This window comes from Fusarium graminearum, chromosome 1 (assembly GCF_000240135.3).
Source record: "Fusarium graminearum PH-1 chromosome 1, whole genome shotgun sequence".
In the NCBI taxonomy this organism is placed as follows: Eukaryota; Fungi; Ascomycota; class Sordariomycetes; order Hypocreales; family Nectriaceae; genus Fusarium; species Fusarium graminearum.
In genome coordinates this window covers 2,944,471-2,958,489 of record NC_026474.1, presented here as the reverse complement: position 1 = coordinate 2,958,489, position 14,019 = coordinate 2,944,471, and the positions used below count along the sequence as shown (strand labels likewise).

Genomic DNA, 14,019 nt, shown 5'->3' with positions numbered 1-14,019 from the left:
TCCTCTCTTTCGCTTCCCGCCGTTTGTAGAACTCTGTGGCTCCTCTCCTGCAACATTCGCTCGTAGACGGTCTACGGCAGCCGCCATGCGCTTGCTACCCTGGGCTTTCTGCCTCGGCGCGAATGCATCCTTGGCTCCCACTCCGACACTGCCTCCAAAGAACCTCGTAATGTTACTCTGCGTACCTTCGCGGTCTCGCTTGTTCATGTCTTTGATGACCGGTACGAGGACTTCGTCCGTACGCTCCTTGCTCCAACCAATAGTAGCCATTAAAAATTGTCGTAGTCCCTCCACGTCCGGTACACCCCACTGAAAGTCCTCATTGCTGTCATCAACCTCTGGGTGAAGGTAAGCATCGTTGACAGCCGGGCTAGGGAAGCTCGGCGGTAGAAAGAGCTTGGTGCCTTGCGACTTTCGAAACTTCTTGCGGAAGGGAGTCGAAACATCGGCATCCTTAGGCCGCGTTTGTGACTGTACCGATTTCCACCATTCGCGAAAGTTCTCCAGCCCAGATCTACCAGGGAACTCGGAGAGGATCTCCACTGCTGTAACTGGACCTACTCCAGGTAGTCCTTCGGTATAATCAGAGCCGAGTAGATGAGCAAGCGAGATAAGTTGGTCGCGGGTCAAGGATAACTCTTTCTCAATGTCGCTCACCAGATAACACTCTACAAATTTGTTGCTGTTAAACATGTTCTTGTAGACTCGTGTGCCGCCAAATAAGAAGGTATCTGAATCATCCGTCACGATGCCATCGACGAGCCCAAGGTTAACCAGCTCGGCGCATTGTGCTTCGGCTTCCATGGGAGCCGTGATATAAGGGATACCAAACAATCGGAGCAGAGCTTGGCACTCTGTGATCATAACTTGGGTCACCTCATCGGCATCTCGGCGGTCTTTCTTCTGCTGAGTTCGAAGAGCACGTAGTTCTCTTTCATAGTCCTCTTTGTTCTGCTCGGCTGTCTTGTTGTTCAGCTCACTGGCAAAACGGGCATGCTCTTCAGATTCTTCGGCCAGTGATGCCATGAGCTCTTCATCACCAGGGTCGCTGAATTCGTCATACTCTACGTCGTCAAAGAGACCATCATCTTCGAGGTCAGGCTGCTGACCCTCATCGTTTGCCAAGGGTGTGCTAACAGAAGGAAGTTCTTCAAAAATGGGCGTAGGACTCTTCTCCGCTGCGACTTCAGCCACTACGTTGGTAGGCACCACGTCCTCAAATTCCGGTTCAGGTGACTCTGATTTCTCTGATTTATCTTTGTTTTCTTCCGCCAGAGGGTCAGCTGGGTCTACCAGAGTACGGTCTGCAAGCCCTTCAGCTCCAGGCAGGGATATGGGCTCTGTGATTTCCTCCGAGGCTTCTTCTGAAACAAGCTCTGGCTTTTCAGATCGGGGCGAAGCTTGCTTTATGGCTTCAGGCTCGTCGACGTCGGCGACATTCGTCTCATTTTGCGATACCTTCTTAGGTGACGGGGCTTTGTCAAGAACCTCAACGTCACTATCATCGTCTGATGAAGAGTCGATATGAATCAGCTGGTCCTGCATTTTCCGGCGATAAAGCATTTGCTCTTCCTCGGCTGCCTGCCTGTCTGCATTATTGATCTCACGTTCTGCGTCCTTCTGCTTCTTGAGCGACTCTCGGATATCTGTGTCATCTACCATCCATGGCGGCAAGGGCTTGGGTGCATTCTCGTCCACTGCCTCTCTCTCAAAGCCACCAGCCATGTCGTCTTCTTCATCGTCCTTTGAGGCTGGGGTTTTATCTGTAACTTCGGCTTCCCTGCTTGGTCCGGCTACATTGGTTTGCTTCTTTCCAAACACAGAAGAGCGCCAATCAAGCTTGGCGAATGGCAATGGGCCGTCAAATGGGTTCTTCTTGTTTTCAACGACAGGTACGAATTTTGCCTTCGGTTTCAGCTGCGGCTTCTTCTGCATCCTTGCCTTTGCGAGCACCGTCTGCATGTCCTCATCGCTATCGCTGTCGTCGGCGGCACTGCGCTCTTGTCGCTTGGGTACAGCAGCGCTTGCTCGGTTGTTGACGACATGGGCGATCATGGAGCCACCCTTGGCTGTGATGGGTTTTTGAGACTCAACAGACTTTTGTGTCCATTTTGGTGCTTCGATAGGGACATCTTCGAAATCATCCTCTTTTTCTGACTCCTCTCCAACACCATGCTGTTTTTGGAGTGACATGGCGATTGCGCGGTTGAGATCATCCTCCTCATCGGCCTGTAGCGGGTCTTCAGGTGGTTGTTGAAACAGATCATCTGTGCTTTCGACATTACCACCTACAAAGAGGGATCCCTCTTCCTGGGCGGTTGATTCTTTCCGATGGCCGCCGTAAAATTGTCGACGCCGTGTTGCTGCGTCTTGGGCTGCTTGATAGCTAGCTACCTGTGCGGCAGAAGGTTTTGGCAATCGGTTGAGACCTTCGATAGGGACATCCTCAAAATCCTCATCCTCATCTTCTTCTTCTTCTTTGGACTGGTATTGAACTTGAATAGCGTCGACGTCAATAGGCTTATGTGCTTCTCCAACATCCTTATCCCTGCTAACCACACCCAGTGCCCATCCTCCTTCTGCACCATCATTCTTCACAAGAATATACTCGCGATTCTTCTCACCAGCAACTCTTGCATTGACCCCAAGAGTGAGATCGGTACCAGTCATGCCCACTTCGTACATGAGACGCTGAGTGAGGTGGTTGCGCTCCTTGACTCTGTCAATTTGAAATTTGGAAAATGCCATGCGATCTGGGAACATTTCTTCCAGCTGTTCCTTACTAAGGCCCATTCTCAGTCGACTTCGGAGTCTTGCTGCGTTCAGAATGTTGTATCGATCCGCGGCAGGGAGGCTTTTGAAAAACTCGCCATCGAAATCAATTTTACTAAAGTCGTAAAGATTGATGTCCTCTCCTTCGTGAAACTGTCGCGCGTATTCTTCCAGCTCCTCTACACTCATGATTCTTGGATCCTCAGGCTTCCCCATTGCTGCGATACCGCCCCCGTCAAGATCGGGCAGATGGTAGGCATCTTGCTTTCGAAATGACCTGCCCTTTTGTCGTTCGTGTTGTGACATGAGAGCCTCGTCATCGTAGACAAGCTGGCTAGCTTCAGGAATAACCTCCTGTTGCTGCTCCTCCCTGGCCGATACATCACGTTCTCGGTCTCTTCGCCTGCGATCTTGGTCCTCTTCCGCGATTCGCTGCATCTGCACAGCTAAGAGCTTGCCAGCGGTCCGAACAGCATCTTCGCGACGACCTTCACGTCTCTGCTTTCGATGTTGGATGGTCTGTCGCTTGAGTACGGGGGCCCCGCCATCAAAGACAAAAACTGGTAGGATTCCGAACCATAGGAGCTTGCATATGCGACGAAAGAAACCAACGACATGCGAATTGCGCAAGGCATTCCCTTCCTTGTCGCGTACAGCTTTGAGGAATTGGTAGATCCAAATCGAGGCATCTACTGCAAGCCGCTTGCGATTCAGAGTCGCGAGGTTCGTCGGTCGAGCGCATGGCTGCACAACTGTCCAGAGACCGTTCACACCCATGTTGGGCTATGACCGTGAATCGATCAAGCCCGTGTCAGGAGGCACAATGCCTAATACTCAAGGGATGCGCCCTCGTTCGGTGAAATTGATGGTCATGATCTGACTAGATTCGAGATGAGTTAACAGTCCTGCTTGTCCACAACTAATTATTATAAGGAGGAGTGTGAAGATTTCAATATTGTGTTGCGCAAAGGATGAATCGAATTCACGTCTGCCTGCGGCGGAATGGACTTGAAGCGAATAACGTCAGCGTGGGGCCTGCCGCCACTAATCCGCGGGCAGGCTTTAGCGTCCATCCTTCCACTGGAAGACAGAAGGAGAAGTTACCTTGCACTCATAAATATCGAGTCTTAATTGGATATATCACCTTATGAGGTTTCATTATGGATTTCATATGAGTCGGTGCCAATATTTCAGTACGTAGAGCTTCGTAGGATCATAGTTCTTAAAAAGGACAACCTGAGGTTTCCTGTTTTACTTTAGCAGTCCTTTAGAACCAAGCAGCTCGTAGACTCACTTTACAGGAGCGGATTATTATTACGCCCCAGAATACCCATTTTCTATCCTAGGTTCCAAATCAATGAGCCTAACATTCCCCATGCTCTCATCCAAGGCAGTCCTCGCAATCCTGGTCAACGAATTATCAAGCCGTTCCCTAAGCCAAAATGAATCCAGATTCGGCTCGGCAATATCTTGCGACAATTTTGAACAAGAATCTCCGGGTGTACACGTCGGATGGCCGGTTGTTCTGGGGATCCCTAAAATGCACCGACCCTGTGAGTCTTTGCCTCTCAATACCCTATAGCTTCTCGCGAAGAATTGACGAATTGTTTACTAACAAATAACTTGAAGGATAGGAATATTGTCCTTTCTCACACGTATGAATATCGCCAGCCATCATCAAGGGAGCGTGAAAAGGCAGTTGAGGAAGCAGACGGGGCATCTGTTAAAGTTGACATGACCTCTCGTTACTTGGGTTTAGTTGTCATACCCGGCCATCACATTGCCAAGATGGAAGTTGAGCAGTTTGCGAGTCAGGTGCGGGACGGTGGTTTCATGTGATGATAACGAATACAAACATAATATTAATCGTTAAAAGTACACTAAGGCTATCGCAAAAGAAAGTTATTGTACCCAACCAGAACAGCTCTTTTGCAACCTCCAGCATTAAGTTACCGTCAACGCCTTGTGCCACCAAGATCGCGTTTCTGTAATTACTTCATCTTCAATATTCACTTTGGCCACATCGATCATGCGCACGTTCTATGCGACAACAGCTTCCTGTGGGCGTCCGCGGGACTCGCCGTTCAGACCGCCGTCGCTGTCCAGGATGGAGCCGCGAGCATCCTCGTCTTCCTCTTCCTCTTCGCTATCGAGGTCGCGGTCGCGAGCTGTCCAGGAGCTACCGTCGTTCAGAGGCATGTCTTGGCCAGAGAGGTCGTGTCCCTCACCCCTAGTGCGGATGTTGTTTCGGCGTCGCTGAGACAATGTGCGGGCACGGGTGGACAGCTTGGAAGAAACGACGGCATTGGAAGAGACCCAGCTGGTGAGAGCATCCTCACAGTCTTGGATAATGGCCTTGCTAGCCTCATAGCCATCGTAGGCCTGTCGGGTTTCACCAGGTGTAACGGGAGTGTCGTCGATAAGCTCGAGCAGGTGCTTTCCGTAGCCAGCGATAATGGCGACCTTCTCGCAGTGCTCGCGGAGAGCATCGAACTGGTAAGTGTAGGCTGCCTTGACCTTCTCGCGTGTAATGTTGGAAAGCTGGGCCTCTGCAACGAGAGACTCGGCCTCAGCTCGAACGAGCTCCTGCTCGAGAACAACAATCTTGGGAGATTGAGGCTCCTTGTACTTGAGCTGAGCAATCTGATCAGTGATCTTCTGTTTGCCTGTTGTCGATGTCAGTAGATGCATATGGGCCGAATCTCGGATGATCCTTACGGTCACGGCTGGGCTGAACCGAGGCTTCAATATTACGGATGCTCTTCATAGTAACTCGGTATTGGTCGTATCGATCGACGTATTGGTCCTCGAGCTCACCGATCTCGTACACCAAAACGCCGAGCTTGTCGGTAACGTCGGAAACGTCCTCATCTCCAGCCTCACCCCAAATAGACAATTGTTGCTATAAAAGTTAGTTGCGCCATCTAGTGTAAGTGGAATTTGTCAAACATACAGCAACTTCCATTCGCTCACGGGCAACGGTCTCCAAGCTTCGCATCACGTTCTTCTCCATCTTGACTAGGGTGGAGAGCTTCTTGGCGAGGTCGGGGCCAAAGGCGCCGCCTGCATTGCGACGAAGGGCATGACCTGCGTAGAGATGTTGTTAGTATTTTGCAAGCCGTTATGGTGGGAGGATCAGCGTACCGAAGCTGCCCTTGAACAGGCGACCGGACTTTGTGGATGAGGGAGGTGGTGGGGGGTTCTACGTCCCGTGTTAGCATACTCGTTATTGAATCAGCATGACTAGTATGAGTACCACGTACCTGAAGCTGAGAGGCAGTAGGCGCCCGGGTTTGGCGCATAGAATAAGTGCGATGCATGATGATAGTGAAAATGCGACGAGCGACAAGCGGTGGAGCTGACAAGTGAAGGGTCCAGCAAGGACAGGCAGGGGATAAATGATATCGGGATTGGGTGGGGATTAATAGAGCTGAGAAGCAAGGATAAAGATGGATGTTCGGGAAAATCACAAAGAAAGATCGTGGCCGGGAAGCTGGGAACGTTATATGAGGGAGTCCAAGAAACTGGGCAATGCTTGGTAGTGCTGCAGCATGTGTGTTGCTGCGGAGAACAAGATCGTCACGGCTTTATGGGGGAGCTGAGAACGACGTCATCCACTCCACCCGCGTCTGAATTGGACGGTAATGAGGATGTACGATACAGACGGGCGCTAACAATTAGTGTACTGTATACAACGCAGCCCCTGGTGATCATAACATTCTTCGAGGTACTGCTACCTTACGTCAAACCGTGTCTCAGGTCTACGTCTTGCATTTTGCTCTCTATCATTCTAATCAGACGCCAAGAATCCTGACTCGCCCGTGCATCCGGAGGAGACCCCCCTTGAATTGACTGACCCATCCCGGATGCGGTTGATGCCCACCAAGCTTCGGTAGGAACCAGTCCTGCGCTAGTGAGTCTCTCAGATGAAAAATGACGATATCGCGGCATAAGTCTTGGGGTTCTTGACATGTTTACTGGTTAGAGGGAGGCTGAAGTGGTTTTTAGACTGAACGATCGTTCGGCAGTCTCCAGTCCGGAAAGATCAACAAACAAGGGGTATTGTTCGATCTGGCCAAGTTAAATTACCTCAAGGACTTTTCACATGTTTGTTTGGTTTGGTTAGTTCCGTTTAGATGTCGTCGTGAAACAGGATCTGCTCCGTTAGTAGTTGAGCAGATCTTCAAGAGGCATCCGACGGATAGACGGTCCAGAAATCTGGGATATTCTCTTTTCCTCCGACTTAAAGGTTTTTGTAGACGCAACTCCGTGACAACCCTACCGTGTGTTCAAACCGGTTGAGTGTAGTTGAACGACTAGTCTCTCGATGTGCTGGTTGAATCTTAGGTATAGTCTTGGGCTGATATAGAGTTTTGTGATTGATGAGGCAGCCTTGTGGCCTTACTTGGAACTCTATTTTTTTTATTGTTGAACTGCTGATACCGTACTGTTAAGGGCACCCTTCTTGGATGACTCGCCACCTCATAGTCTTGGGCTCTTGGCAGACATACAAATAGAGATAAGTAAAGTGAAGTCACCATAAATAATTGCTGAGTTGATACTAATGACTATCCCCAAACCCTTTTAATGTCTTCAAGTTTCATTGAAAATACTGATGTTATTTTCTGTATCGCACAAGTCAAGACAAATAACTCCAACATTACATCAATTATTGTCTATAATTCGCAAGAGTTGGAGTACCTACCGTAGTAGTAGCGATAATAAGAGCATCCGGCAATCCCGACGCTCACGTGAGACAGACTTGGCGACTTAGACGAGCATCTATACTACGAAACTCAGGACGAACAGCAGTACAAGCCAAGTGAAATCAAACGAAGGTGATGATTGAACTGTTAGTATTGTTTAGCATGTAATTTGCAATTTTGCAATTGCATTCAACTTTCTTGGATATTGGCCAGCTCACTGATATGATATATCCGTTGACTTTACACATGAGTTACCTAAACTCCATGACCGACAGATAGTTATATAAACATGTCCAATTGCTGACAATAGAGTCAAGTTTGAAATAGTCACTATTCAGTGTCAACTTGTTTATATAGACAGAGGCATGTAGGTAGTATTATACTCAATCAACTTCAATTGAGGACAGGGGAATTCTTGAATCTTCAGGCCCCAGGACCAATCGAAGGACGCTAATGTCGATTAGTGAGCGCGCTCCCCTGTCAACATCCCCTGCAGTCTCCTCTCAACGCGTGTGTCTAACATTCATTCATTCATCTTTCGTTTCGTCTCGGATTTCAACGACAACACAACGGCCACCAAATGATATAGATTTAGTTGTGCACAATCTGGCATATACGCTGCAGCGCAACGATCTACTGGATTCACTGGTTAATACGCTTCAATTTGCGCTTCTCGTTCCGGCTATTGCTTCTCCTTGCCAAATCCAACTTTTAATCTGTCCACACGCGTCTCTCTGGCTAGACGAAGTCGTGTTTCTTTGTTTCGTTCATCCCCTGGCTTACCTACAAAGGTGCTACCCACCACAACGAGATTGCAAACTGCAGGCCGCAACAGTCTCTCTTTCGTTCTGCTCTTTCTAACTGTCTTTCAAAGCAATTGTTTCTTTGCAGAATGGTGGTAGTTGCGAGCCAAAGAGAGGGGCAATCCTAAGGAAAACCTTGACAACTGCAGTCCTGCACCTACCTTACTAACTCACTATTCGTCGTACCTTACTTAAACTTTGAGGCAAAGCCATCAATTAGCCGCAGCCATGGCTTCACAATCTGTCATCTCCATCAACGCGAAGAACATCACGCACATCGACTTGACTGTGGACGATGACAGTGACAGATCTGGCAATCTTCAAAGATCATCGCCGCCGCCGCCTGTCCGTCCCACAGACACTACTACTACCCAGGCGCGTTTTGCCCCCAACTTTGCTATTGAGCGACATCCATCATCAACCCATGCACCTGTCAGCCCGCCCAAGATAAATCGAGCCTCAGCTTCCATCACCGCCATCCAGGATAAGCAGCCTTCCACTGAGCTGCCACGTCCATCGCCTCCCGTACTCAAGGTTGAGCAGAAAGTGACCCAAGTAATTGCTGCCCTCGACGATGCCCACAGCATGGCAAGGCTGTCTAAAGTGGCAGCTTCCAACGTGGTATCTCGTCAGGTGACGCCGACACTTGAACAAGATATGGACACATCAGCACAAGAACCCAAGCCCACGTCTCCTAAATATCAAACGCCCAGGAAACCCGAATGGGATGTTGCGTCTCTCGCTAAAAAGTTGGTTGAATATCGCCAGGATATCAAAAATGGCCACAGCCGCATGACTTCTTACATTATTGAATCTACGCACCCTACAGAGCGACGCAGTCTTACTGGCGCCAATCTCTTCGCCGGACTCACCAGCAAGTCTATGCCGGCCAAGAAGGGCGAAACGATGAAAATCAAATCCAAAGTATGTAATGACAAACTAAATCCATCTCCGCAGCATTAACATTTTTTTTTCAAAAGGAGCACACTAAACCCAAGAACAATAAACGGGAGGATCATCACAGCGTTGTGCGAATTCAAACGGATGAAGAGCGTGTGCCGCGGTATCGTTTTCACCATGTGGAAATCAAAAAGAATATTCTCACGCCCAACACGATGCTGACATTTGTACCCCACTTGAGGGATCTTGAGACCTCGGAAGAGTACAAATACAACTTATGGCTACAGGAATTGGAGGACATTGATCGCAAATCCGGCTTCAAACCCATGAGCCGCGAAGAAAAGGTTCGTATAACTGTTCGCTCCGAATTTGCCTCGACCGTCCTTCTCTACCTGGAGAGCTGGCTGGACAAGCTTTCATTACCTGGCTGCGACAAATCAACCCTTATCCGCTACATGGCAAGTCGCGAACCCGACAATGCAATCACGCCCAGACAAAAGTCGGACATCCTGAATTCGCATCGCCCAGCTGGATCAACAACCCCGCCCGGGGCAAACAGAGCTGCCGATATATTTACCGAAGCATTCCACCGCGTCTTCCATCAGGGCCAACCCCTAAACAAGCAAATTGAGCTTCGCGATGTTCTTCTTTTAGATGAATCAGTTGATAGCATTATGGAAACAAAACCCACAGCAAAGGACGTTTCTAGTTCGCAGAAACAAAACGAACATGAGGCCATCGAGTACTGGTTGGGTACTTATTCAATTCTCGGTTGTCTTATTTGTTTTAGTCATTCTTGCGAACATGGTGAGTATGACGCGCAGAATTGCAAACGCACCCTTTCGATGCTTCCTCGCCTTTCAGAAACTCTCAAGCGGAGACGGCGCATACCTTATGAGGATAAGGATATGATGAATGGCCACTCACGCCTTTGCAAACGGAACTGCTATCAGTCGTCGCCTCGCCCCGAGGCTTGCTCGGTTCAGCGACCCTGGAATGAAGAAGAACAGTACGTCTTGCGTAGCGCCGTCGCAACAACCGACCACAGCAAGGTCAAGAAAGACCCCTTCTGTTTGGTTGCTCAACTCCTTGACCGCGATTGCAGTGGTGTTTTCAATGAATATGAGCGGATGAATGTATCCCTACCCCCACTGGAACCAGCAAGCAAATTGCAAATACGAACAGTCAACTGGTACGATCGCTTCAAGAAAGCGCTAATTGGAGATTGGGAGAATCACACCAAAACTCACGAGCATCAGAAGCGCGAGCTTTCCGAGCACTGCTCTCACGAAGGCCCTTGTACCCTGGAAAGTTGTATTTGCGTTCAGCAGAGCGTTCTCTGCGAAAAGTTTTGTGGATGTACCGTGGAAAGCTGCGCTTACAAGTTCACTGGCTGTGCCTGCCACTCGCAGGGAAGAACATGTCTCAGTAAACAAAAGGACAGGCCATGTATTTGTGTACAGCTGAACCGCGAGTGTGATCCGGATGTTTGTGGGACATGTGGTGTACTGGATAGGGCTGATCCTGAGAATGCGGATGACGAAGTTCTTCATTCTACTGGGTGCCAGAACTGCCCCCTTCAGCGTGGCCAAGCAAAAGGCCTCGCTTTAGGTCAGAGTCAACTCGAAGGTGTTGGGTATGGACTTTTCACGGTTGAGCCTATCGCTCAGGATGACTTTATCATCGAGTATGTCGGAGAGTTGATTACTCATGATGAGGGTGTACGACGAGAAGCCAGGCGTGGTGATGTATTCGATGAAGAATCCAACATTTCCTACGTTTTCACCCTTTTGGAAAATGAAGGCATCTGGGTGGACGCTGCCACGTACGGCAACTTGAGTCGTTACATCAACCACGCCTCGGAGAGTGACAAACGCGGCTGCAACATCACGCCTCGTATTCTCTACGTCAATGGGGAGTACCGAATCAAGTTTACAGCTATGCGCGATATCGCAGCTGGAGAAGAGCTCTTCTTCAACTATGGAGAGAACTTCCCTAACCTGACAAAGAAGCTGCTCGACCATAAGACGGGAGGGAAGTCGGGCGAGGGTAAGAAGCGAACACGACGCCCCAACGGAGAAGGAGTCGCCAGAAAGGCCCCAAAGACGGACAAGAAGAAGCCTGGAAAGGGGAAGAAGGCCCAAGAAGCCCTGTACGAAGAGGATTTGACGGCGACACTTGGATTCACCCCAAAGCCGTTGCGCAAACGTAAGAAGGGCGCCCTCGACGATGACTCGGAAGAGGAGGAGTATCATCCTACCGGAACAGATGCATCTCTCCTGGAGACACCATCCGATGGAGAGTCAGATTATGGAACTGGCAAGTCATCGGCACCCAGGTTTCGAAAACGTCCGCGACAGGCTGTAAAGGCAGGTGTCTCGGATCAAAGTGGCAAACCTCGTGCAGTTGTCAAAACTCGAGGCAAAAGAGGAGGAGCCAGACCTGGCAGTGGTCGACCTAGAAAATATCCCCGGAATGCCACTTCGGCCACTTCAGCCACTTCAGCCCCGAAGACCGCGACGACTAGGTTGTCGGTGTCGGTATCGGTGTCGGAGGGAACAGATGGAACAGAGCAAAAGGAGGAGCAAACGCAGAAACAAATCGTGGTGCCAGACACGATCGTGCGCCCGATTGTGCCACTACGACCACAGTCTGAGGAAATTAATGATAGCATGGAAGATGTGACGCTCACAAAGGAACCTGTTGATGAATACAAGGGGCTCCGAAGTCAGTTGGAGGAAGACAACGAGGACGATGATAATGATGATGACGACGACGACGACGATGACCAAGACGTCGTGGTTCGTTCGCGCATCGATAGAGTCGCGAGGAATCGCCGGCTGCCAGCCAAGTTGAGAGATGATGGAGATTGGATGAGCGCCAGTCAGTAATTTGGGCAGAGAAGCTTGAATAATAGGCCTGGCATCGTTTTCAAGATAGACTTTAACGGTATATGTTTCCGCTAGCTCGAACCAGGATTTGGATTTCTGGATTGGGCGAGGGATAGTTCGGGGGGTTAAAGTATCAGATAAAAAGAGAGATAACCATGTGATATAATACGACGGTCGAGAATTCTCGTCCTTGAAGAAAATAGGCAACACCTATTTCTTCCGCAATTAGGTATGAATAGTAGTCTTTGAAGTATCTAAATGTTTTGATAGTGCAAAGTGTTGTGTCGTCTTTCATAACTGAATAACACGGGTAGATCTGCACTAGTATTAAAGCGTGCTCGTGCCCCACATACCACTATTAGCGGCCAGTAGCCTCCAGCCACAGGCGATGACGTTGTCGATTCGGAAGAGGGAAGTAGCGTACGTGAACAGCTTTCCCAGCTTTTGCCAGGTTCAGGTCCAAACTGACCACCTTTGCCATTCGTCCTCCCTCCTACAAATACGAACACCTCGCAACCGGAGAGCTTTTCTTTCCCCTTGCAATCATTTGATTTTCCTCTCCTGATATCCCCTCAACACCTCACGAACTCGACCCTTAAGAAAGCTCCCTCTGAGCTTCTCAATTCTCGCACACGAAACCACTTTTTAGCTGTTTACCCCTCGTCAGCTACCACCGTCACCATGACGCTCTACTACACTCTCGTATGTTGCCCACATCGCGGCACGGAGCTTCAATCTTTTCAGTAATGGAGTCGCTAACTGTGGCAAACAGGTCTTTATGCTTCTCGTCTTCGAGATGGGCATGTTCGTGCTCTTGATCTTCCCCATGCCCTTCGGCGTCAGGCGAAAGATCTTCACGTGCGTTATCACCAAGTTTTCCCTCCACGCGTAGTACCACGCTAACAGCAGCAACAGCTTTATTTCCGAGAACCCCGTCGTCGCCAAGATTCAGTATTGGATGAAGATTACCTTCATCTTTATATTGATCCTCTTTGTTGACAGCGTGAACCGTGTCTACCGTGTCCAGCTCGAGCTCGCCGCTGCCTCTGAACAGGCTAAGCATGGTGGAGGGTATGTTTACCCCACGCAACAGCACCGTTACAATTGGCTACGTTACTGACTTTTACTCTCGCTTACAGTGCTGCCGTTATGGGTCACGAGCGTCTCGAAGTCCAGGCCCGCAAGTTCTACTCGCAACGCAACATGTACCTTTGCGGCTTCACCCTCTTCCTTTCGCTCATCCTTAACCGTACCTACGTTATGATCATCGAGGTGATGCGTCTCGAGGACAAGGTCCGCTCTTACGAGGGTACCAAGGACAACACTAAGGAGGCTGAGAAGCTTGCTGCCGCCGGTAAGCCCGGTGAGCTCGCCCGTCTCCGAAAGGAGCTCGAGCTTAAGGAACAGGACCTCAAGACCCTCAAGAAGCAAAGCGAACAGCTCCACAAGAGCTACGACGAGCTCAGCGACAAGTACGCTGCTACTCAGCAGACCGGTGAGGGCAGGAAGGGCATCTAAGAAGTGTACCACGATACGCTATTACTACTAAAAGATACCCGCCCACTCAGTAAATGTCGACAGCTTATTGTCAGCTTGACTGGGTTGAGAGTTATGGATGATGTCTGTGCCTGTCAGGGTGCTCACAAAGAACAGAATCCCCCACCAAAAGAAGTGGAAGATGTAAAATAACGGGTATATCGGTTTCGAGGTCAAGCACAGGCGCAAAGCTGGCAATCGGACGTGTATAGGATGATCAACCATTTGAGATTGTATTCGAATTTTCATATTTATAGAACTGTGATGTTGGATCGGCCGTCATGGTGTTCTCAGTCACCAGGGTCTGGCGTATGCAAAACCTCACTATTCAGACCATATTTCTTTGGCTACCTCTATAAGTGATGCGAGTATGTCAATCCAAATGAATTATCATTACTACTAGGGCCATAT

General features: G+C 49.4%; 5 protein-coding genes across 5 annotated transcripts in view; 3 read left to right on the top strand and 2 right to left on the bottom strand.

Annotated features, from left to right (window-relative positions):
- FGSG_11856 (DNA-repair protein rad13) overlaps window positions 1-3,549 on the bottom strand; it is a gene marked incomplete at both ends in the record, with an annotated part of 3,965 nt that extends 416 nt beyond the window's left edge. Inside the window, one exon of the mRNA XM_011318334.1 lies at window positions 186-3,549. Coding sequence (XP_011316636.1) covers window positions 186-3,549 — 3,364 coding nt within the window. The remainder of the gene's footprint in view (window positions 1-185) is intronic.
- Window positions 3,550-4,214: 665 nt separating this feature from the next.
- On the top strand, window positions 4,215-4,611 carry FGSG_00901 (uncharacterized protein; the record flags this gene model as incomplete). Its single annotated transcript, XM_011318333.1, has 2 exons — window positions 4,215-4,325; window positions 4,402-4,611. 2 exons carry the CDS (start codon window positions 4,215-4,217, stop codon window positions 4,609-4,611), a joined length of 321 nt encoding a protein of 106 aa, XP_011316635.1.
- On the bottom strand, window positions 4,608-6,257 carry FGSG_00900 (uncharacterized protein). The gene is made up of 5 exons (XM_011318332.1): window positions 6,036-6,257; window positions 5,917-5,974; window positions 5,726-5,859; window positions 5,491-5,674; window positions 4,608-5,438 (listed from the first exon to the last, which is right to left on the bottom strand). Exons 1-5 carry the CDS (start codon window positions 6,090-6,092, stop codon window positions 4,813-4,815), a joined length of 1,059 nt encoding a protein of 352 aa, XP_011316634.1. The 5' UTR covers window positions 6,093-6,257; the 3' UTR covers window positions 4,608-4,812.
- Window positions 6,258-8,509: 2,252 nt separating this feature from the next.
- Window positions 8,510-12,091, top strand: FGSG_00899 (uncharacterized protein; the record flags this gene model as incomplete). Its single annotated transcript, XM_011318331.1, has 4 exons — window positions 8,510-9,205; window positions 9,469-10,190; window positions 10,343-10,373; window positions 10,645-12,091. The coding sequence occupies 4 exons, from the start codon at window positions 8,510-8,512 to the stop codon at window positions 12,070-12,072; spliced, it is 2,877 nt and encodes a 958-aa protein (XP_011316633.1). The 3' UTR covers window positions 12,073-12,091.
- Window positions 12,092-12,633: 542 nt separating this feature from the next.
- Window positions 12,634-14,010, top strand: FGSG_00898 (uncharacterized protein). Its single transcript, XM_011318330.1, has 4 exons — window positions 12,634-12,774; window positions 12,845-12,930; window positions 12,988-13,143; window positions 13,212-14,010. The coding sequence occupies exons 1-4, from the start codon at window positions 12,754-12,756 to the stop codon at window positions 13,588-13,590; spliced, it is 642 nt and encodes a 213-aa protein (XP_011316632.1). The 5' UTR covers window positions 12,634-12,753; the 3' UTR covers window positions 13,591-14,010.
- Window positions 14,011-14,019: the final 9 nt, after the last annotated feature.